Here is a 25,919-nt window from a genome sequence, read left to right as displayed (position 1 = left end):
TCAGAGAACACTTCACTGCATTCTCTCAATGAATGCAAAGTGTTCTCTGATTGGACAAGGTTGAGAGTCAGGGCAATGACATCACGATCCCTACCTCATCCAATCACAGAATGCTTTGCATTCACTGAATAAAAATGTAAAGTGTTCTCTCAATGACAGCCAAACCAGTTGCTGACAAGGCCATTGCTTGTGATCACTCTGGAAGAAATAACATTAAAAAGTGTCATTAACCCAAACCTTTATCAGAATTATCAAAATTATTATTATACAGTATTTATAAAAATGCTAATTATATATTTTTGTTACAGTGGATATGTAACATACAAAATTGTGGCTTAGATATATTTTAGATCTAGTTTATATTAGCCATTTTTCTTTATGATCTGATTTTTGTTTTGGACATGTAGACCAAATTGGCTCTGCCCAGCCACCGAGAACATTTGTAGATATCCTGCAGTGATATCTACTAGCTGAGTGAGAGCTTTCATGCTTGCTCCACCCACACCTCTTGCATTGCAGTGCAGAGTAAATACACAAATATCACATGACCATGGTATTGAGAAAATAAAAAGGTATTTGGAAGTAAAATGGTTATGAGATCCACAGAATGTAAGTGAAAGCATTTCATTTCCTAATGATTCATACTAATCTAATGCATTGGATTTACTGACATTTTAAAAGTCACGTTTAGCCTTTTCCCACTGCTTTCAAGTCCTGATGGTGTCTTTGGCTACTTTATGGACTGTTCCCATGACTTTTATTAGAGTAAAGCTGTACAGTTCTGTTCAAAATAATAGTGTGTTGAAAAAAGTGAATAAAGCTCAAAACCCTTCTAATAGCTTTTATTTCCATACACACAAATGCATTGGGAACACTACACATTCTATTCCAAATCAAAACATGAAGAAAAATATATCAAATTTGTGTTGTTCCTCTAAAAAAAATTGTAGAAAAGTGATTAGACTGTTCAAAAAAAATAGTGTTTGTATTCTTCTCAACTGAAAAATGTTTGAAGATTTTGCTTTCCTTTGAATCACTTAATATTTAGTTGTATAAGCACTGTTTCTGAGAACTGCTGTACATCTGTGTTGCATGGAGTCAACCAACTTCTGGCACCTGTGAACAGGTATTCCAGCCCAGGATGATTGGACTACATTCCACAGTTCTTCTCTATTTCTTGGTTATGGTTTTGCATTTTTGATGTCACCCCACAAGTTTTCTATTGGATTAAGATCCGGGATTGGGCTGGCCACTCCATAAGGTCAATCTTATTGGTCTGGAACCAAGATGTTGCACGTTTACTGGTGTGTTTGGGGTCGTTGTCTTCTTAGAACACCCATTTCAAGGGCATTTCCTCTTCAGCATAAGGCAGCATGACCTCTGCAAGTATTCTGATGTATTCAAACTGATCCATGATCCCTGGTATGCAATAAATAGGCCCAACACCGTAGTATGAGAAACATCCCCACATCATGATGCTTGCGCAACCATGCTTCACAGTGTACTGTGGCTTGAATTCAGTGTTTTCTGAATCATCTGGCAAACTATCTCTGGCCACTAGACCCAAAAAGAACAATCTTACTTTCATCAGTCCACAAAATGTTGCGCCATTTCTCTTTAGGCCAGTCAATGTGCTCTTTGGCAAATTGTAACCTCTTTAGCACATCTTTTTTTCAACAGTGGGACTTTGCGGGGGCTTCTTGAAGATAGCTTGGCTTCACATAGGTGTCTTCTAATTGTAACAGTACTCACAGGTAACTTTAGACCTTCTTTGATCTTCCTGGAGCTGATTGTTGGCTGAGTCCTTGCCATTTTAGCTATTCTTCTATCCATTCGAATGGCAGTTTTTTGCTTTCTTCCACGTCTTTCAGGTTTTGGTTGCCATTTTAAAGCATTTGCAATCATTTTAGCTGAGCAGCCTATCATTTTCTGCACTTCTTTATATGTTTTCCCCTCTCCAATCAACTTTTTAATCAAGGTACGCTGTTCTTCTGAACAATGTCTGGAATGACCCATTTTCCTCAGAATTTCAGAGAGAAATGCACTGTAACCAGCATGTACAACATTTGCTGCCTTCCTTCCTTAAAGGGCAATAATTGCCACCTGTTTTTCAAAGAATGAATGACCTCACTAATAGAACTCCACACTGCTATTATTTTAAACATGCCCCTTTCAACTAGTGATTCAATTACACAGAATCAGCAGCATGCATGTCATGACTGTTGGGTCTGTTGGATTTCTATTACGCTACTACACCTGCTAGTAAATTATTTGCCATGTAGAAATATCATTTCTACCAAAAACAGTGATTGATCAGGTTAGTGATGTCTGACTGCTATTATTTTGAACACAACTGTATATGGACGTCTTAGCAATGGTGTGGTGCTTTGATTTCCATTTTCATTACATAGATGAGCATAAGCCCTACCAAGAATAATGGATAGAAAGACCTCAAGCTGTGCACATGGAATTATCTTTTCTTTAAGAAGCTGAACATTTCTTTTTTTGTTATGAACTGTGCGTTAAAAAGTTATAAGCGTTTTACCTGGCCTTTGGAATCACTGCTAAGCCAAAGTTCTTGACAACAATTCCTAAATTATGCACAATGAACGCCAAGATTGGGCATGCATAGCCACACTATGGGTTGCTTAATAAAATAATTAAAAAAAAAAAAAAAAAACTAACCTTGGAAGGGATTCATTGCTGCTTGTTATTGAATTATCCACCAGGTCCATGATTTCAGCAGAGCCCTCTTTGTCTGCCACCAACAAGCTTGCCTGGGGGATCCCATCTGATTGCTTTGGCACAGGCACCACAAATTCCTGAAGTCGTTTTCCAGTATTCTGCTTGTTAGCCTATGAAAACAACAAGTAAATAGAAATAAGTGAAGATGCAACATCTACAGTTAGACTATTGCTGGCAAAAGGGAAAAAAAAAAAAGCAATGCCTCCCTGACCTCTAGCAGACACAACCTTATCAGCAGGCATAGAAAAAACAGCTTGTAAGAAAGCAAGATGAGTCATGCAGAGAGCAAGGAGACTGCAGCCATACACAGGAAAAAGATAAGGCCTATCAAAGACACAGATTCAAATACAGTTTAAAGTTATTTAGAAGCACAGTCTGTACAAAACAACATAAGTGATGTGATTTAAAAAAAAAAAGGTAAGTGGCAAGAGAATGTACTGTTCCTGAAAAAAAAAAAAAAACCTTTAAAAAGTGATAGCGTAATCACTTTCTTTATAAAAGCATATAAGGCCTAGCTTGACATTAAAGTGGTTTTAAAGCCTAAACTTTTTTTACCTTAATGCATTAAAAAGGTAAAAAATGTTTAGGTAGTAGTATTCCCCCTCAACAACCCTCCCTATACTTACCCGAGCCCTAATTCAATCCATTGTGGAACCTGTCTGCAGTGGCTATCTCCCTTCACTTCCTGGTCTCAAGGCTTTGCTGAGGCAGGGGGATCCATTGTCAATCAAAGCCAGTGATGGAGTGGGAGCAGGGCTGCGCTCCACTGTGTCTATAGATGCTGGCAGCGCAGCCCGCATGAGTACCCCCATAGGAAGTGGCTTTCTAAGGGGGCACTGGCCAAATGGGAGGAGCCAGAAGTGCCCACGGAGGACCCATGAAGAGGAGGATTGGGGCCACACTGTCATTTGCACAGAGTGGGCAAGGTTAAACCTTTTTTAAAAAAAAAATACTTAAAAATATTCCAGCACTCAAACATTTTTTGTTCAGATACAGAACTGTCAGGAAAGGACTCACCGCTGGTGGTGCTGATTGGCTGCAGTACCAGTTCTTGCCAGCGGGTGCTTTTCAGCAGCCAGCATCTTACCTCCTGCAATCAAGCCATCACCTGAGGCTGATTGCAGGTGGTGTATTTAAGCAGTAACCAGGCCTGCAATCAGTGCCTTGGTGTTATTATTAAAGCTGAACTCCATGTAAATGTTTTGTCCCATGCAGTGGGGCTGTGTCCGCACTGCATGGGTTAACTGCTTATTTTGTCCAGGCCCCCCCCCGAAAAGCTATACTTGGCCTGTCCTTCAAACCTCCCAAAAATAGCACTCCCTCACATCCAGCAGTGGACGGTTCCTTCCATCCTCACACCTGGAGCTGGTCTATGGGTGTAATGATGTCAGGAATAATCCATTTACAAGACTGCTAGCATGCAGCTGGGCAGAAGTGGCAGGTGTAGCAATTGTACATACAGATATGGACGCGGAAATCCATGTTGCTAAAGATCCTTTATCTTGTGTCATTCTCACTCCAAATCAGTCCCCCCCTCCCCTTTTTGTTGAATGGCATGTGGTCTGGTGTGGCTGAGTTCAGGAGTGCACAGGGCACAGCTGGATACCCTTCATGGTTGTAAACCCACTTAGCTGATGCCATGGTGTCTGTCTGACTCTTGCTCTGAGCTGCTCGTAAAGCTATACACCCGCCAGTCATTGGACTTGAAAGCACTCCGGAATAGCAGTAAAACACGCATCTCATTTGGAAACCACTTTTTCATACAATTTCATAACTTCTCATAGGAAATACATACAATAAAACAAAACATATATTCAGACAGGTCAGTTTAATGCGAGTCACCTGATACCTTACATCCCTAGATTAGGTCTACCCGAGAGCAGAAAGCATTATCTCCCTAACTGTCCCAAGCAAATATGTCATATTTAGTGTCTGGACGTTCAGAATATCATTCTGCATATTATCCTACCAGTGGATAGGATGCTACATGTACCTATGGAAGGTTATTGACCAGGGTATAACTTAGGAGGGATTTGGTCCTAGCCTTGGTCTCCACCTAGACCCCCCTCCACAAATGAGGCGATTGGCCCTTGGCTTCAGTAGACACCCCCTGCTGGTGGACTAGAAAAGAGGTTGTCAGGCCTGAGAGAGGTAAGATGAAGAGATTCTCCCTTTTTAACATCAGGAACCAACTTTGGGAAAAATGGTACCCTTTTGCTCAGGACACTTGAATCTGCTTAAAGTACTCTGGCAAGTATCCTACCTCTCTAAACATCTGCTCTCTCTCTAATAAATATATATATTTAAAAAAAACATCTTTTTTCTGTAATTATTTTTACTGCACCATTTTGACCTTTTTAGTAATAAATCCTATTTTCTGAAAAGTGTTGAATTGTTTCTAAAGCTCTTTAATGCAAACTAAGAATCCCTGTCTCTGAAGAGTGCTACTATGTGTTTTAAACTTCTGCATACATCTGCCTGCGGTGACAGTGTGTATACAGACGCTTATTCAAACATCATAGTGTTACTGCTAAGATTGCAGAGTTTCCTCCTCCATACAAAAAGGCGGTGGTGGCAGTGCGAAGGGTTAATTGCATAATTAACCTGACCCAGTAACAATCGCTCTCAGGCTGCGGCACATAGATTGTGGTCCAGTGAGCTGGAAAATCTTTGCGCAGGGTGCAGCTGAGTGTGGCATTGTTACGCACGTGACAGCGAGGTTTTAGATTGGCTAGTCTTTTGGTCACAAGTTGGTGAGAAAGGCTGGGGGTCTGACGTCGCGTCCATCACAGCAGGGACTGGTCTTGTGCTCGGAGGATCGATGGATTAGGTAAGTATCTTTGCTTTTATCACTTCTAGACACAAACGAGCAGTTTGCCCATGCAGTGCGGGCAGAGCCCCACAGCATGGTGCAAACATTTTTAGCCTGGAATTCTGCTTTACATATTATGCAAGAAAAAAAAAAAAAAAAAAAGGTACATTCCCAAACAGAAATATTGTTTGTGCTGCTACTAGTGAGATTCCCGGTTTCCTTCTGTGATTCAAACTACATATGAGGCATTACTGCTCGTTTTAAAAAGCACGGATTTTCTTTTTTCATCCAGTTTTTTGTGAAATCAAAAAGGACAGGTCCATATATACCAGTGTTTGCAACCATTCATACAGAAAAATATTGGAATTAACCAAACTGGTAAGAAAAGCAGATCTTTTAAATTAGAAAATCCAAGCCTTTGTACTCCAAATTCCTGTGCAGTAAGGCTGTTATCCTTGACATTTAAATCAGACATTCCTGTCTCACACCGCGGATACATTTTTGGCCAACTAATTATGTGTGCCGTATATTACTTAAAGTGCCGACACTTCAGAGCAAGCTTAGGCTCTTACAAAAGCATTACTATAGTTAATCTATATACAAATATAGAGGTATCAACAGATGACAAAAAGATAGATTGGTGGAGTAAGGGTCATTGGCTATAATTGCCTGGATGATGCCATTACTGATAGATGGACACCGACCTTAAAAATACTACTCCCTCCCACTTTTGTAAAAAGTGGACAGGTTTGTGGTTTATCATAGCGTTTCTCAAATCGGCTGAGGATTCCTGTACAAAATAACAATTAGGTGCAAGAATATGCTCACTGGTTTTGTCCTAAATGGAAGCTGGCAGTTACAGGTGGATGGAATATGTGGTGAAATACAGTTGGCATTATACCACAGCAAAGATTGTAAGGTTTATGTGCAAATGAGCAAAGTTTGAGGAGCACTGGTATATCCTGTATATGTACACATACAGCTCAGCATCTTAACCAAAGCACTCAGTAAAATAGCAAAGGAATTTTATATAACTACCAACTAAATAAATATGAAAAAAAATAAATAAAATGTATGTGTAGCATGGCTGCTCTCGTGTCAGTAACATGACAGATGGCTTGTGGTTTTCCTGCTCTTTGAACACTGTGTACCCTGTAAAAAAAAAAAAAAAGCTGACATATACACCGGAAACAATTAGCAAATGCAGAAGGGCCATCAACTGGTAATCTCTGAAAATCTGTTTATTTTTAGCCTCATAGAAATACAGTGCTGCTTTGTTTTACTTTACTTTGAACCTGTGGTGTGTATGTGCTTTCTGCTACCTCCCTAGAGATCTGTAATTCTATAAATGCAGGTTGTAGTTTAAATGATTATTACATTAAAATTCAAGGTAGCATGTAAAACGAAGTAAAATTATTTCCATTGAGGAACACAGCTAGATAGTAAGAGACCTAGGATTATGCAGCCTCCTACAGGAAAAATGGACATTAGGCATATAAAAACTGCAGCCCAGTCCCCTTGAGGCTATAACCCCTACCATATAAACAAAGGATATAATCGAGCGCTATGTATAAAGCTGCTAGCATCAAGGTAAACCTCCTACCCTCTAAAAAGTCTCATAAAACAGGGATCCAGTGCTAAAATTATACAAGTGAAGATATGTGCAGGCGCCTATAGGCGTAAAGGTAAAATCACGTGAATCATCCAAATGTGACATAAATAATGTAAACACTATTCAATAATAAATATACTATAGTCATGTGACTATGGTGATGAATATGAAGTCCACTGAAGTGATAATCCAATTCCGTGAATTCCGTGCTTACAGAATGGTAATGTGAATGCACTAACCAGAAGCGCAATCTTTTTGCGCATTTTTGTAAATGGTATAACCTGTCATGGTCATCTGTATGTGGACAGGACCAAGGCAATCATCTGGCACACATCAGCATACAAGTAGATTAGCGCATCCTACGAACACTTTCCAAGGACACCTCCTCACATGTACATGACCAAATGGACAGGGACCCTCGAGGCATGTAGTGGTATCCACCCTAGAAGGCTCATGGAATAACAAGCCAAGAAGGTACTTGATGTGCAGTATTTTCTTTTTAGAATGGATAATTCATGTAAATATGAAATGCACTCACATCTGGCTGAAAACAGCAAATACACAGAGTTCCAAAGATGGCAGCTGGCCATCACTTCAGTGGACTTAATAAATATACTATAGTCATGTGACTATGGTGATAAATATGATTGGATAGCGTTTACATTATTTACGTCACATTTGGATGATTCACGTGGTTTCACCTTTACGACTATAGGCGCCTGCACATGTCTTCACTTATATAACCCCTACCACTTCACTCCTGCACAGTTGTAGCAAGAAGTGCAATACAAAAAATGATAGCACATGAGGCCCAGTCGCTTGATGAACTCCAAAAAAGATTTTACGGTGAGTACAAAAATTTTATTTTTTCTACTGAATATTGTGGGATACAGTTTCATACTATGACATCCAAAACCAGTGCAAATTGAGGGGCGGACATACCCAAATACAACAGGCCAACCAATATAACAAGAAAAAATTTAACAGAAGCATTCATGTGACTGAAACTAGCATCTGCAAAGAGACATCAAGCTTGCAAAGCCTTGAGAAAGCATGTACAGACCAAGTCATAGCCGTACAAATATTTGACAATGAGGCTTGATGATGGAAAGACCAAAAAACACTTACTGCCCTAGTGGAATGGACTTTACCGGGGAAAAAAAACAAAAAAAACAAAAACAAACTTTATCTCAGTTCAAAGGCATGCACAATAACCGGACAAATACATTTAGAAATAGTGGGTCTGGAAGCCAGAGAACATCTTTTAGGACCTTTTGGAATAACAAACAAGGAATCTACCTAAAAGAAACCGTGGTTAAAAAAAAAAAAAAAAAAAAAGTGTAAATCCTGATGGCCCTCACAACATCGAGACAATGGAGAGTAATCTGCTTGAGGTCAGCTGATGATGGACACAGGAATTTAACAGAACATCCCCAATATTGTGAATTGTGAAAGGCAGAAATCATTTTAGAGAAAAAAGGTTTGTGGTCTCAAAACATTTCCTTATGTATGGTCAAATGTTGCTTCCTACAGATAACTCAGAAACCCTCAAGGATGAAGTAATGGCCACAAGAATGTGCGAGTATAAACCTGCGCAGAGGACTGATCAATTAGACTGGCTGCTGCTAGCAAAATCACAAATGTGTACTGGTAAAAAATGTGTTAGGGCAAACATAAAAACTGCGGTGCTGCCTCTCCCAAAAACTACTTAAATTAAATAAATGAACTCCCTAATACACAAAGGGTCCCCACAAATGTGCATGTGCTAGAATGCCCTGTGGGCTGGCAATTATATCCCTCCTCCTGATTAAGAGACCATTTACCCAGGGTCCCAGCATTGTCTGTTGAAAAAAAAAAATATTCCTGCCATTCAATCCCAGGAATGTGTCCTGTCCTGAGTGGATTCTCATGTTCTACTAATCTCCATGGTGCAGACTCCACCTCAGATGCTACTACAGCACTCCTTATGTCCCCCTAACTGATTTAAGGCACAGCTGTGGCATTGTCTCAGTAGGGCACTTGAACCCTTTCACGGTCAGAGCCATTTTATTATTCTTTGCACACATGTTAAAATGCACATTGTGTGACACAGGTGAGACAACCGGCAACTAAAATTCAGCTAACGGGATCGCCTTCTCTAGGGAGAGACTCTGTCCAACAATGAATCCTCTGGGGAAACCTCAACAAAATCAGAAATAGGCATCAGTAAGCCATCACCACCTTCCTCGGTGGATTCGGTTTAAAAAGTCCTTGTGGGGAAGCAATAAGTTGCTCCAATTGATTGTAAAACCTTACATAAACAGAGGGAAAACCCTGTAAGGCAGGAAGAGAACCAGAGACTAAAAAAGGAGGAATCAGAAATGGCTGCCTATGTAGGTGGTTCTAATTGGAATCTGTAAGTAGTAAGTCTTTCCCTGTGCCAAGCTCAACCTTGCACAAAGTGCTAATTAGATCCCAATTGAAAGAATTGCCTGCTTCTATAAGGCTACCACCCTGCAGGTCGCACTGTAGGAACACTAGTGTTGTGTCCACTGTCAAAGGCTTGTGTGTCAGTACACAGAAATCCTCAATTGGCAGCATTTAAGCGCACAGAAATCTTCAACCATGTGTGGAGAGAAAATATCTCCAGGGGTCACCACACAGAAGAAACAGTGAGGTACAGCAGCTAATGCACATTCCTGAACGGTTTAAGCAAGTCCTGGTTGCAGGGAAAACAACAAAGTTTAAAAGAGCAGTTTGGGCACAATTGTTTCCCCACCACGAAAAAAAAAAAAAAAAAAAAAAAAAGGGAGTACACAACCCAACCAGTAAAAATACAACGGAGGGCCTCCGTAACTCAAAACACTGCCCAGTATGGACAACACATACCATGGGTATACCAGTGGGTAAAGCCAATAGCCACATTCCTCATAAATACTGCCCAGCCAGAAAATACAACTAATGTACAAAAGTTCCACAAAGCCCTATGTACAGAAAAAAGAAAAAAATCCTCAATACGATTAAAGAGAGATGGGGAAAGAACTACTGCAGTTCTGGTCCTGACAACTCTGCTAAGGCATTCCCAGATATAATCACCTGACCCAAATAGTGATGTCCTGTGTAGGACAGGAACACAGATGGATTGCCGCTGTTGACTGCAGAACAAATCACAGAAAGAATAAATGTAATGAACTGGGAAAACGTTGTTGGCTAATTGGAGAGACTTCCAGGATTTATTTATTTATTACAGGTATTTACCTAACCAAACTCTACCAATAGCTAAATATACTAGAAAGAACATTAATTCTCTAAACGACACTATGGGGTCTATTTATTTAAAAAAAAAATTGCATAACCATTTATCCAGTGAATCTATATATACACAATGTTGATTAAGCTATTTTAACCTCTGAGCAAATTTTTTTTTAATTAAAAGGCAGTAAATAATACACCACAATATGGCCACTGTATTCCTCGTTTAAAAAGGAAGAAGTATTTCATGCTCTCCTTAGCTCCATCCAATGTAACAAATCTAGATAATGCTACACGGAATTCGTAAATACACCACCTCCTTATTAATTCATCTCCAATACATAAATGCTGGGTTCACATATATGCGGATTGAATGCAGTTTGAACCACATCCAATCCGCATGACATTTGAAATAACATTGCTTCCTATGGTACCTGTTCACATATATCGGCCTTTTGGCTAAGATCAAGTGTAGTATCTGTTCTTATCAGTGTCCAGTGGGGGTGCTCCCGACCATTCTAGCTTTGCGGGGATGGTTGTTGTATAGTACCCTCACTGGTATGATGGGGGTCCGGAAGGCTAGTACCGGAGGGACAGAAACCGGGGAGCGCCACGAGTATAAGCTGGGGCCCCGGGAGTAATTCCTCTGAGAAGACTGGAAAGACCCAGTACCTCCTGATTTGGACGGATCTACCTTGGTCTGGCCTGGGGCTGGGGACGCAAAAAGTCCGCAAACTCAGTGCCCCCTGAGTAGTCGCCTCAGGGGTGTCACTAGTAACACTTGGGTGTGGGACCCCACGGTGTGAAGATGACACATGGTCACTGTTTTTCACTTCTTTTTGCACAGCGCCCTAAGGACCAGGTCTTTTGGCTAAGTCCGGGGCAATTTTTGCTACAGGCCTCAGGGCCTGGTCTGTGCACTATTAGGCACGGTACCACTTTTTTATTTTCTATTTATTTATTTATTTACCACTCCCACGTTTTGTCACTTTTTCTGTTCTTATGTGTGTGTTTTTCACGGATGGAGGGTGTGGGTCCTCGGGCCTTACCTGAAGTCTAGGGGGAGGATGTGTGGCCATACGGTTCCTTCCTCCCCTGATCCCTAGGGGGTTTTTCTCTTCGGGAGAACCCCCTTGCCTAGTACTGGATGTCCGGCTTCGGTTGGGCATAAGGAACGGTGGTCCACCAGGCCTTTTGGCCAGGAGGACCAAATGGGAAGCTTGTCCCTGTCAGGAGCTTCGTGCCCCGGGGGATCGGGTGAACGGTCCAACCCTTTCGGGGGTAGGACAAACACACCCCTAAGTGCACTTTTTCGTGTGGTGTTTTGCACTTGCACATTTTTTGTGAACACTTACGGGTTTTTCGTTATAGTTGCACGTTTGCGGACTTAAAAAAAAACAAAAAAAAAACAAAAAAAAAACCTGTTCACATATGTCACATGCACTGGCGGTGTGGATTCAGTGCAGATTCAGTGCAGTTTGGAAAAAAAAAAAAAAGGATTCATGAACGATTTCTGAGCAGTGTAGTAAGGTTCAGGTGTGGATTACAGGCCATTGACATTTCTAAACCACATATGTGTGAACAGGATAAAATCCTATCCTGAACCTGATGTAAACCTCTGAACAACTACTGTGTCAATTAGCTGTGAAACCTGAGCTTCAATCTGCACTGCACATGTGTGAACCAGCTCCAAGCCTAGGTTCACACCTATGCAGGTTGCGTTTGAGCCATTTCTGCATTGCATTTTTTTTGTGTTATTGGCAGATTTTAAAAACACAAAATGCATCAAAAACGTGGCAAAAGCGCAATACATGCTTTTCTGCAGCATTTCCATTGAAGTCTATAGACCCAAAATTTCAACTTTTTGTGTTCAAAAAAAGTTCCTGACCCTTTCCAAAAAACTCAACGGGTGAAAACGCTGATATGTGAACATGTCCCATAGGAAATCATGTTAAATGTACTATACTGCGTTTCTGCAAAACACTGCAGAAAACGCTTAGGTATGAACCTAGGGTAAGAGAGAAGTGATTTGTAGTTTATAGAAGAAAACTAGGAAAACATTGTCTGAGATATCAATTCAGTACATAGGAATGTACAAGAACAATGATATTTTAGCAAGATCAACAGATTTCTTTGTACTTGCAGACAATGCGCCAAGCTTGAGAAAAGAATAATAAAGCAGCCACCATATCTTAGAACAGGTAAGCTATAGTAGATCACATTCTTGGGTTTAGATATGTTTTAAACATTAAAGTGTTACTAGACCCACAACAGTAAATTCAGTCTGTATATGCAGTAAAGCATGTTTGTCATACACACTGCGAAACCTAAGGGGTTAATCCTCTGCATTATGTAAAAAGGATGTTTAATCCTGTCTTCTCTGATCCTCCCTTCCTTCTACTGTCCCCAATCCATCTGTTGATAGAACACAGCCTTGTGGGCAAGCTGCATATGCTCAGTTTGGTGTGAATTGCTAGAGTTTTTTTTTTCTTGGGGGGGGGGGGGTGGGAAGTGCATGTGATCATCACAGGGCCAATTAGCACTGTCCAGACAGAGGGTCAGGGGTTATGCAGCCTCATGGGACAATCAGGGAAGAATGCAAATTCCTACTACAAGCTAGTGCTCTGCTGGACGCTGATAGAAGTCACAAGACTGCTCTAACTGCTGATGAGAAAAAAGGTATTTTAATAAAATAATTGCATTTCTATGTACTGTGGGAGACCATTTATAGTGAATGTAGAGTTATGAGTTTAGTAACACTTTAACACTTAAGTACACAGTAAAGAAATATTTTCTTTACCTCTTTTTACCATGCTGTAAAATGTGACATAATATTTCTATTGTTTTCTACGTTACCTTTCTTGGCAGGGGAGTGGGAACGCTACCAGAACCATTTCCTGATCGTAATGAAATGTCATCCTGTCAATATACAACACAAATGCAATTAAGCCATAAATTACTAAGCAAATCATGTAAAGCATTAACAATGTTTATTTCTGGATGTAAACTGGGTATAAGGAAAAGGAGAACTAAAATGAATAGATAAAGGTTACAAAATCAGAACTAAAAATATTTAAAAGCAACAAAGAATAGCGGGTATAGGTATAGTATATACTGAACATGCATCTGAATTACTGTTTATTATTTATTTATTTCAGGTACTTATATAGCGCCGTCAATTTAGGCAGCGTTTTACATATATATTGTACATTCACATCAGTCCCTAACCCTCAAGGAGTTAAGTCCCCAACTCACATTCATATACAAGGGCCAATTTAGACAGGAGCCAATTAACCTACCAGCATGTCTTTGGAGTGTGGGAGGAAACCGGAGTACCTGGAGGAAACCCATGCAGGCACAGAGAGAACATACAAACTCCAGGCAGGAGGTGACATGGCTGGGATTCAAACCAACGACCCTAGTACTGCCAGGCGGAAGTGCTAACCATTTAGCTGCCCCTGTTCAGTCATTTCAGAGGAAAAAAAAACAAAACAAAAAAAATACCAAATATATGGTCTACTGTGCCTCCAATCTCAGGTAAAGCCCTGAAAAAATGACACAAACTTCTAATATCTCGAGTTTATACACAAGTGTGCATACCCGCTGCAGGACCACCCACCGCACTTATAATGCTATAGAGTTGCCCTGCTGCACCAGATCACGTGCATGTAGAGGGCGTGCGAGCATCCCTGACTGTGCTGTCATTCGCTACAGTACAGGCCGATAAGTGGGTCCTGGCCAATGATTTGTGGCTGAGACCCTCTGATCTGCTTAGCAAATGACAGATGAGAGGCCTGTGTTGGTAAACAACACAGGGCTCTCTACAGACAGGAGTGATGTGATGTTTTTCCTCCCTGCGAAGCAGGGAGTAAAAGCTGCAAATTGCTTAGTAAAAACAGCACACAGTAAACATTGTAGGCACACAGTTAAACCTTTGATTGCCCTAAATGTTCACCCCTTCCCAGCCAGTGTCATTAGTACAGTGTATATTATTAGCACTGATCACTGTATTAGTGTCACTGGAGAGGTCACTGTTAGTCAGTTCCCCTCCAGCGTCAGTTAGTGTTAGCTTGACTGCCGCACAGTCACAGTTTAAGCCACTGATCACCACCATTACTAGTGTAAACAAATGTTTTATAAAAACATATGTATACACACACACAGTATATATACGCACACACCATCGTTTGCAAACATTATAACTTTCACACAAACCAATGGATATACACTTATTCAAGGTTAATTTCATCAGCGAAAATATTTTTGTCATAGTTTTGTTCAGCAGCATGTTTTCAGTGATGAAACTGAATGAATTTTATTTTTGTTTAAGTTCCAATTCAGATGACTAAAATATGTCTAAAAACTAAAATGGCATTTTAGTCAAAAGACTGACTAAAACTAAATCAAAATTTAACATGAAAATTAACAGTGCTCAAAAAGCAATATTCTTGTTTATTAAACTTGGTTGTAGTTATAAAGATGTTAATGGATACTTTTTTTCATCATTAAAGAACTGATAACATTTTTACATTCCGGTAATACAGTACGTGCAATGGTATTACAGCCAATAGTTTACATTTTTAGTTTTTTTAGATTTTAACCACTTGCCCTCCAGAGGATTTATCCCTCTTCATGACCAGGCCTCACTAAAATTTTGTCATAAATTTATGCTAAAATGTATTCTGCTACATGTTTTTGGTTGAAAAAAAATCCCAATAAAAGTGTATATTGATTGCTTTGTGTGAAAGTTATTGCATCTGCGAACTATGGTACAGATAATGGAATTTACACAGCTTTTACTTTTTGACTGCCTAACACATTTCTTGAGGTGCTAAAATGCCAGGATAGTACAAACACCTCCAAAATGACCCCTTTTCGGAAAGTAGACACCCTCAGCTATCTGCTGAGAGGCATATTGAGTCCATGGAAGATTAATTTTTTTCACAAGTTTCTGGAAAATGACAAATTTCTTTTTTTTATTTTTTTTTACTACACAAAGTTGTCATTTAAAATGATCTATTTCTCACACAAGCCATGGGTATATGTGGAATTACACCCGAAAATACATTCTGCTACTTTCACCGAGTATGGGGATACCACGTGTGAGACTTTTTTGGAACATAGCCACATACAGGAGTCTGAAATCCAGAGACCACTTTGAAAGCCTGAAGGTGCGCAACTTACTCATTTCACTTCCTCACGGCCTATCACAGTTTCGGAGTATTTTGCAGATCTCATTTTTTCTCACAAGGTTTTGAAATCTAAAAAAATGAGATCTGCAAAATACTCACCATGCCTCTTTTTAAATTCCTTGGGGTGTCTACTTTCCAAAAAGGGGTCATTTGGGGGGGGGGGTTGGTGCTATCCTGGCATTTCAGGGCCTCCGAAACTGTGATAGGCAGTGAGGAAGTGAGATGAGGAAGTTACGCACCTTCAGGTTTTCAAAGTGGTCATTGGATTTCAGACTTCGGGGAGGGGGGGGGGGGGGTTGGTGCTATCCTGGCATTTCAGGGCCTCTGAAACGGATAGATAGTCAGGAAGTGTAATGAGGAAATAAAGCCCTTTAAAAGCCTGAAGGTGCTTTTTGGATTTTGGGGTCCTGTACTTGGCTAGACTGCCAAAACGTCTCTCACATGTGGTACACCCATACTCGGGAGACGTAGCAGAATGTATTTTTGGGAGTAATTCCACATATACCCATGGCATGTGTAAGCAATAAATCATTTAAGTGACAATTTTGTGTTAAAAAAAAAAAAAAACAAAAAAACTTTTTTGTCATTTTCTAAAAAACTTGTGGTAAAAAAAAATAAATTCTTCTATTGATTCAACATTCCTCTCAGCAGTTTGGGGTGACTACTTTACAGAAAGGGGTCGTTTTGGGGGGTGAGAGCATTTTATGCCCAGCATTAGAAGTTTATGCCACACATCACTCACTCTTCTAACCACCTGAAGATCAAGCCTTTTCTGACACTTCGTTCACATGAAAAAAAATTTGTATTTTTGCTAGGAAATTAATTTGAACCTCCAAGCATTATATATATATTTTTTTAAAGCAAACACCCTAGTGAATATATATTTGTGAGTGCGGCAATTTTTATGTTACATAGTACTTGCGAGGCGATTTTTCAAACGCAATTTTTAAAAAAAAATGATGCCAAGTAAATAGATACCAAACATGACATGCTTTAAAACTGTGCATGCCCCGTGCAATGTTGACAAACTGCATATGTTTTTTAATATCCATGGGCAACGTTTAAAAGCCTTTACAAGCTATCATTTTAGATTCACAGAGGAGATCTAGTATTAGAATTACTGCCCTTGATCTGACGTTCGCAGCGATACTTCACATGCATGGCACAACCGCTGTTTACATACCGGCACCGAGTCAACGCTCGCGCACACAGGTATGCATGTGCTGGGGGGGAAGGGGGGGGGTGCTTTTTTTTTTTATTATTATTATTTTTACACTGTCCCTTTCACTTTTTTTTTTTTTTTTTTTTAAACTTTTAATGCATTTACAGGGAATGCAAATCTCCCCTATAACTTCAATGGGCATTGTCATATATTCTTTTTTGAGAAATCTGGGGTCGATCAGTTCTAGATATCTCCTCTGCCCTTACATTATCTAATCAAACCAAGATCGGTGTGATAAGATGCTTTCCCAATATACAAACAGCGCTGTTTATATCCTGCAAAACTGAAGTGGTGAAATGCTTGTAGCTTCCGATTTCTTCTTAGACTATAGAGATGATTGGCATCATTCTGGTCACCAATGAGCTCTATGGTCAGCTGGCAGAAACACCGGCTGCATTCGCAGGTTCCCCCGATGCCCGAGAAGGCCATGGAAGGCAGTGGGGGCATCATCTCCTGCTGCTTGTAAAAGCAATCCTGCATCTAATTAGCCACTAGGATTACTTTTACATGAAAGCCAATCGCCGGCTGAAAAAAACGATACCAGGATGAGGTCTGCAGCTGTAAGCATCATCCAGGTATAACCAAAGTCCAGTGATGTACCAGTACGTCCTTGGTCCTTGTTGGGTATATATGCAATGTTCTTTTTTTGGATGCAGCCTGTAGGCTGAATGAAAAAAAAAAAAAAAAAAAAAAAAAAAAAAAAAAAGGATAAATGTCTGCCAGAAAATGTGTGCGGTATGCCCAACGTTAGAATATACCTCCCTGCATCCACCCACTTCTAATGGTGGGCACACATTAGGTTGCACAGTGCCACATGCACCAGTTCCAAGATTGTACAAATACAAATATCTAAATACTGGCACACTTAAATACAAATTTTCCACGTATAAGTGGTACCCCATATGGAAAAGGGATGACACCAAGTCCCAAACTATCTTGCCACTGCTCCCCATGTAGTCTGGGCATCCGGGCGGGCTCCACGTGACTATCTTTTCCCTCGTAAATCCGAAACTTATAAGTATAGCCTGTTGTCCTCTCACAGGTCTTCTACATCTTGACCCCATATCTGGCATGCTTGCTGGGGAGAAATTCTTTGAATGCAAGGCAGCCAGAAAAATTAATGAGGAACTCAAACGCAGATGTTTTCCTGCAGAGTATAGACATCTGCAAATTTTTGGCTAAGGTGATTTATGAGGGGCTGAATTTTGTGGAGCCAGCCAAATTCAGAGTCACCTCGAGAACGAGTGTATTGTCGTTGAATTGCATAAAACACATTATACTCTCATATCTATGCCTGGTTATGGCAGCATAGAATACAGGCATATCATGAAATCAGGTCTGTGGACCAATACAACCGCATTTTTTTAGTAATGCCCATGTTGAGGGTTAGGCCCCAAAAAAAAAAATGTAAATTCAGAAACCGTAATAGGTTTCCATGTGAATGGTCTGGCAAGGTTTGAATTTGGGTTGGTGGGGTTAAATTGTTGTGCATATAAATTGCTTTGATCCACAATCAATGCATACAGATATTCCGTGAAAAATAGCTCCAAAAAATAAAAGGGGAGTAGTTAAATTTGCTGTTTCCACCTGAATTCTGGGTTGGCCAGTAGATGGGGGAAGTACAAGTGCTGCAGAATTTGTGGGCTACCAAATTGGGATTTGCAAGCACTTCTTGAAGAATACTAGGGGCTCTACGGGCCTGTGTGCGAATTTTTGGTGGTTGTGGGACAATACTTGTGCTCGCCACCGCACCAGCTTGCACTGCACTTATGGGACTCGCCACGTCACCAAGTGATACTGCAGTGCTGGTATATGAAAGACCAGGATGTACTAGGCCGCTGGTGCTCGCTAGTTCACCAAAAGGTAGACTGGCACTAGTACTGGCACTCTGCTGCATATGAGAGTCATCAAAATTTACCGGCAAGTGCTAACAGATCAGGCCTGATTATTATGCGAACACTGCAGTTTTGTGTGCAATGTATCGAGTGACAGTGACCTTCTGACACTGCACTTGCTGGGGGAGAAGGGGAGGGGGGGGTAAGCATAGGGGCTAAACGCAGGTGCCGGGGCTGATCCTGCTAACGCTACTACTATAGTGCTGATCTGATCAACAATATTGATCCATTCAGACACTATACTAGCAATGGAGGTTTATTGTGTATGAGCGTGTTTCTGGTAATCAAGGGGTTAAATGTGATTACTGGTGTACTGATGGGCAATCTGATGCCATTTGGGAGGGGCGTGAAAACCACGGGAGCGCGAATTGCGTATATATACATACGTGATTTTGTGGATCCGTGCCACCCTGTAGCAGTATTTCTGCTATAGGGCTGTCAGGAAGCGGTTTGTGATATGGCACTGCATTATTTTAACTGACAATTGCGTGGTCATGCAACGCTGCACCCAAATTAAATTTACGTCTTTTTTTCCCATGAATTGAGCTTTCTTTCGGTGGTATTTGATTGCCTGTGCAGTTTTTATTTTTTGCGCTATTAAAAAAAATAAATAAATAATTGGACTTTTTGCTATAAAACATGTCCAGTAAAAAAAAAAAAAAAAAATGTAAAAATCAAATTTCGTCATAAATTTAAGCTAAAATGTATTCTGCAACATCTCTGCTAAAAAAAAAAAAAAATCAATAAATGTAAAATTAAATTGATTTACGTGAAAGTTATAGCGTTTACAAACACAGAGGAATTTTTTTTTTTTGTAATACTAATAGTGGCGGCGATCAGCGACTTATGGCGGCAATCAGCGACTTATGGCGGGACTGCGGCGGACATTCTGACACTGGGAGGGAACTGACTTGGGGTCACTGACATCCTCAGTGACACCAATACAGTGATCAGTGCAAAACGAAACAAAACAAAAAAAACACTGACACTGTACTAATGGCACTAGAGAGGAAGGGGTTAACATTTGAAGGCAATCAAACACACTGATCCAGAAAGCTCTGCTCAGCGTTCTGGATCAGTGTGCTCAAACTGACAGGGAGGAGAGCTGCTGTGTAAGCACTGTGGCCGTGCTCCCTGTCAGTGTTTGCCAGTAATTGCCGGGCTCCGGCAGGCAATCACCGTCCGGGATCCGGTGATTGGTCCCGATCAGTGGCGTGGGTAGGACAGTCACGCACGCCCCCTACCGGAAATGCTAAATCCCATATATTATATGTGGTTTTGCGCAGCGGTGCCAACCTGACGCAGTCAAGTGGTTAAAGTTGCACTTCTGTTTGTTAAAAAGCAATATTTTTGTTTATCATACTGCAGATTTAATCAACTAAAAATGTACCGGAGATTTTAGTCTACTAAAATACAACTAAAATGGAATTTTAGTCAAACGACTATGACTAAAACTATATTGCAATTTGCCATCAAAATTAACAGTGCACTTATTGGGATTGTTTTTTACCAAAAGATATGTAGAAGAATACATTTTGGCCTAAAAATTTATTTAAAAAAAAAAATTTTATTGGATGTTTTATAACAAAAGTAAAAAAGTATTTTTTCAGTCTTTTTTGAATTTATATAATAAAAAATAAAAATACCACCAAAGAAAGCTATTTGTGTGGGAAAATTATATACATTTTGTTTGGGTACAGCTTTGCCTGACAATGCAATCACCAGCTAAATAGCAAAAAATGGCCTGGTCATGAAGGGGGCAGGGGCCCCCGGGCAATAGGGGATCATGGGGCCCCTGTGTCCTTGCCCAAACTCAAAAAAGCCTATGAAAAAAGGTACCAGGGGCATATCATGGGGCCCCTTACTGACCCCGGGCCCTCGGGCAGTGCCCGAGTTTCCAAATGGTCAGTCCGCCCCTGGAAGGGGGTAAAATCTTCTGGAGCTGAAGTGGATACACTTCTAGCCAAATACTTTTCTTGCTTGTTGTAAATTAGTAAAAAACTTAGAGATTCGGTGGTATGTCCAGAACATGGTTGAGTGAGCTGCAGGTGTAAGAAGCTCCTGACTCTCCATCTCATAAGACATGAAAACACCCAGAAAAAGTGCACCCAAGACTATGCTTAAACAGAAGCAGAACCCTGAGAGGAGGAGCGACACCTCAAAGCCAGACAGTCATCGCTTTTTTGCTTTCAAAATATCGGATTCACGGGCAGCGGCTACACCCAATAAGGCACCTGATATATCATCACCCACTTGACAGAGTGCAATCGCTAGGTACCCCATCACTTGTTCTGCCACTGGAAAGCGAGGACTCCCGGCAATCCAAAAACATGACACAGCTTCCTTCCTCCTCTGGCTCTGCTCTGGACATACTAAGCACCCTGCCTGCAGACCTAAAGAGCTCTTGAATTACTGTATCTACTGACTAGGAGACTGATGCTCTAGCTAAGACTGTGGAAAACTTCTTTTGTTAGGATATTGCTTCTCTGCAGCTGGCCACCTCTGAACTTGCGACGAGAATAGATTCTTTGGAAGCCACTGACACTTTCACCTCACACTAGGTGCAAGCTGCTGTAGTTCAACTGCCCTTTGTTCTCACCAAACTTGTACGTATGCAGCTACACACTGAAGACCTAGAGGGCCGCAGCAGGACGAATAACGTCAAAGCTCGGGGTTTGTCAGCAGCAACTACCCCATGGACGCATGTGATGGAAACTCTAAAATGTCTGTTTCACCAGAAGATATTCAAGTGGACAGGGTGCATAGGACATTGGCTACAAAATCTCCAGACCCTAACTGCCCATGCAATGTCCTATGCCACATTAACTTTTACACTCAAAGAAAAGAAGTGCTACACGATGCTTGGCAGAAATTGCAGAGTGACTGATGGAGCCATCTTGCAAATCCCTTCAGACCTTTCTAGGTATACATTGACAGTGGACATCATGGATAAGTTTTATGTGGTTGGAGCTACCCATAGATGGAGTACCTGCTGCATCTGGACAATGATGTACTCCTGATCCGCTCCCTAACATAACGTATGTTCCCCAGCACTGGACTGCCTTGGGATTTAATAGTTTCCCCTGGGTGACTGGCTCTGTGTGCTCCAAGACATGGATCCTTCGTGTCTTGAGAAACACCGGGCACCATGATCTACTAGGAGGAGAGTCTTCTACAGCCATCAGTGAGGGAGACCGGTGAGTGGTCAAGGACTAATGAGATATAACAGTGCCTGTTACACTCTGCTTTACATCCCTCATGTCTCACTGGAACACCTGGACTCATGCAAATCGTGTATGAGGCGTTGGGGTAAGACTCGATCTATGTTACTGCCTATCCCCGACATATTGTTACTAATTACTTTCAAACTGACTGTGCTGATACCTGGTTGTGACTATGGGTATGTGTGGCTTGCATTGTCAGGCCCAGTGCGAGTATTCTCTTAAGTTGGATCCTTCCTTTGTGTCCCATTACGAGAACACCATCTTCCCCCTGGTCTCCACCCCCATCCTTATTTCAGCAGTCAGCTGCAGAGAGGAGGACAGAACTCCTCCTACAGAAACTGAGTTTCTCCGTGCAGCCACCTCACCCTCTCATCTCTGCCTCCCCTAGTCTCAGCATTCAGCAGACTCCAGCAGCTGACTCCAGCCCTCCTCTGGTCCTCCTTCAGACCCTGCACTTTGTTTCCTAGCTTGACCCCCAGCTTCTTCCTGGCAGCAGTACAGGGTAAGGGGGTGCACTGTGATGTAAGGATGGGAGACTTGACATCCGATGATGGGGTGGGGAGCTCTGGACATCTAGTCTTACAGATACATCTGGCAACCATAATGGTGATGCAGCCTGCATTGAAATTGAGTTTAACACCACTGGCTTATCTGCTGGGCTGTGGGAGGTCTTGCCCAGTCTTGCTGATTTTTTTTCTTATGGGCAGATTGCCTTCCAGGAAGGAGAGACAGACAGTTGGAGACATTTTCTCTTTCATTCTAATTGGGTCCCCACAGGGAACCTTTGTTTCTTCATGCGCTCTGCTGCTCTGTGGGTGCCACAGTACCTCCTGATTGTACTTCGTGATCCTGTATTCTGCTAGAAAAGCACATAGAACCCCCAAACATTATATATTTTTAAGCAGAGGCCTTCAAAAATAAAATGTTGGGTGTTGCAATTTTTTATGTCACACAGTATTTGCGCAGCACTTTATCAAACGCAATTAAAAAAAAAAAAAAAAAAAAACACTTTAATGAATTTTAATGCACAAAAACACAATATAATACCCAATTGTTTGGTAAAATACAAAAAAATGATGTTACACCAAGTAAATAAATCCCCAACATATACGCTTGTGGAGTGGCAAAAAATCTGCATAGATGGTGCTTTAAAAGCCTTTACAGATGACCAATTTTGAGTTACACAGGGGATCTGGTGCTGGAATTATTGCTCTTGCTGTACCGTACACGGCAATATCTCACATGTAAACCATTTGCATATGCCCAAGCTACCCGTTTGCATGTGCCTTTGTGTGCGAGCAAATCACTTTCATGGCCATCACATAGGATGAACAACATCCCATGTAATAGCTGGAGCAGTGACAGGTCCTCTTTATTGAGAGATCTGAGGTCTATTAGACCCCAGATCTTTCCTCTGCAATTCAAAGAATCAGATCAAACCTAGATCAGTATGATCTGATGCTTTCATAGGCCAGCAACAGACTGTTTACACTAAACCGAAACCTGAAGAAGTGACAAAATACCTGTCGCTTACAGTTTCTTAGACCATAGAGATGATCGGGGACAATCTGGTCCTTGATCATCTTTATGATCAGACGGTAGAACCACCAGCTTCAGACTTGGGCTCCTTGGTTGGACAGGTGAGCCTGGGAAGGCAGCGTGCGGGGGGGGGGAAACCCCCTTCCACCAAATGTAAAAGCAATCCAGCAGCTTATTAGCCACTTGGACCATTTTTCCTTTATTCAGCATCACAGGCTAAAAAAATACTGGGGTCATGGCTTCAGCCATGGCCTCGGTATAACCATTCAAACCTGAAGACGTACAGGTATGTCCTTGGCGCGCAAGTGATTAACGTAACAAGGAGACTCAATGGACCAAAAAAGGTACATTTCACGTTTTTAGACACCTGACCATCACACCTATCAGTTTGTTGAACATTCCATTTGGAAACTATGGGCATTAATATATAACCAGTCCCTTCCCTTTTTGAATTATGCTCTTCTGAGAAGGCTTCTCACAAGATTTCGGAGTTTGTGGGAATTTGTGTCAATTCAGGCATAAAAGCATTTGTAAGGTCAGATATTGATCTGACATGAAAAGACATGGCTTGCAACCAACATTTCAATCAATCCTAAACCCAAAAACAAAATATTTAGTAGCTTATCAAGTCCTTAGACGAGTTGCCTGCCTTAGTTTTCTTTTTTTCCCCAGATATTTTTTTCCTTTTCATCTAGTAATCCTGCAAATAACACTCTTCCTGACTCTGGGTGAATACTTTTACACCTCAAGTGCATCTATGAAAGGAGCCATGGTATGGTAGCTACCCAGGCTGGACTTTGAATATGTCTGCCTTTGTTGATTAGATTAGAAGTTTATACAAGAAAGATATTATTTTTGCTTCCAATTCATCTAACAGGAAGTGACAGGCATTTTCTGTACTTCCTTTAAAATGTTCTTAGCCTAAAAAATTTAAAACTATTGCAGCCACCACATCTAAGGTTCTTGGGTTTGGTTATGCTTTAAATTCATACTTTGGATGAAACACTTCAAAAAGGAGGAGCAGATATCCATCAGTTCTAATTACTAAACTTGGAAAAATTCTGACCAGTGTGTGTGGCTTACTTTTGTCAAAAGTGTTCAGTGGGGTTGAGGTCAGGCCAGTCAAGTTCCTTCACACCAAGCCTTAACAGTACATTAAAGTGTTTGTAAAGACTGAAGTTTTTTTTACCGTCATGCATTCTATGCATGAAGGTAAAAAATCTTCAGTGTGTGTGTGCGCGCATGCAGCAGCCCACTCAGCCCCCCCCCCCCCGTACTTACTTGAGCCAGATCCCGGTCCAGCGATGTACACAGAAGCCCCGGCTCTGTCAGGTCTCTGCCTCCTCATTGGCTGAAAATACTGCAGCAGGAGTGTGTGTGTGTGTGTGTGTGTGTCAGAGTAGCACTTTGCTTATGAACGCAGAGTGGGGCTCGAGACCGAGCATGCATCAGTGCCCCCATAGCAAGTGGCTTGCTATGGAGGCACTGCTCGGGGGGGGAGAGGAGCCAGAAGTTCCACTGGAGGACCCAAGAAGGAGGATTGGCGCTGCTCTACGCAAAACCACTGCACAGAGCAGGTGAGTATAACATGTTTGGTATTTAAAAAAATTAAATAAAAAAAACAACTATTTGGTGTCAACTTAATGGTACCCTTAACTAAAAATACTTGAATTAAATCATTTGAAAGTGGGGTGGTGTCTACTGTACCTACCTTTAACCTTGGTGATAATTTAGGGTTGTCTAAATCAATATTTGTCTTCAGTGCCTGCTCCAGTGAATGCACCTGTGTTAAATATAAAATATTAATAACTGAAATTACAGTCATACAGTGGGCACCTAGACTACTAAACTATATTAATACTTTAGGGGAAAATTAACAGGGGTTTTGAAGTGAAAATGCTAGCTGTGTGCCTGCCCCACCAGCAGCCAGCCAGAAGCTATTTTTACTAGCCTGTTTACTGAAAGAGCTTATAACCAAAGTTGGTTGCTGGGAGCTTCTGCGCATTTCAAACCCCTGCACTACACATACCTTATTAAAAATGTTAAACCTACCATTATTCGTGGAGATATAGCAGGAACCTCAATTTCATCAGAAATGGTTGGAATGAACTGCTTATCTGAATTATATTCCTGTGATAAAGTACAAGTACATCATTAACATTCGTAGCATGTCAAAGGTTAAACATTTTCATTGCAGAATTCACTAAATACAAGGTGGAACATACACTGGCCCCTATGTAAGCTAGGTTCTTATGAAGAATATGGCAAGATTTATTTTAAAGTGGTTGTAAAGGCAGAAGGTTGTTTTACCCTAATGCATTCTGTGCATGAAGGAAAAAAACCTTCTCGGTGCAGCTCCCCCCCTTATACTTATGTGATCCCAAACTTGATCCAGCAATGTGCATGAGAGCAGCGACTCTCCCGGGTCTCTTGCGCCTCACACAGCA

At 41.1% G+C, this 25,919-nt stretch overlaps 1 protein-coding gene across 3 annotated transcripts in view; it reads right to left on the bottom strand.

The window, feature by feature from the left end:
* FAM13A (family with sequence similarity 13 member A) overlaps nucleotides 1-25,919 on the bottom strand; it is a 270,449-nt gene that overhangs the window by 185,150 nt on the left and 59,380 nt on the right. For 2 of the 3 annotated variants that reach the window (XM_089652310.1, XM_089652311.1), the window contains exon 1: nucleotides 2,686-2,793. In XM_089652310.1, coding sequence (XP_089508436.1) covers nucleotides 2,686-2,735 — 50 coding nt within the window. In that variant the 5' untranslated portion in view covers nucleotides 2,736-2,793. Of the gene's footprint in view, nucleotides 1-2,685; nucleotides 2,856-13,256; nucleotides 13,320-25,183; nucleotides 25,256-25,524; nucleotides 25,603-25,919 lie in introns of those variants that run through there. The other variant, XM_089652312.1, reaches the window with a different exon arrangement.

The sequence above is a fragment of the Staurois parvus genome, unplaced genomic scaffold (genome assembly GCF_062004578.1).
Source record: "Staurois parvus isolate SC_StPar_1 unplaced genomic scaffold, SC_StPar_1.0 ptg000679l, whole genome shotgun sequence".
Lineage (NCBI taxonomy): Eukaryota > Metazoa > Chordata > Amphibia > Anura > Ranidae > Staurois > Staurois parvus.
The sequence above is the reverse complement of the archived record's forward strand: the minus strand, read 5'-3'. Positions and strand labels throughout refer to the sequence as shown.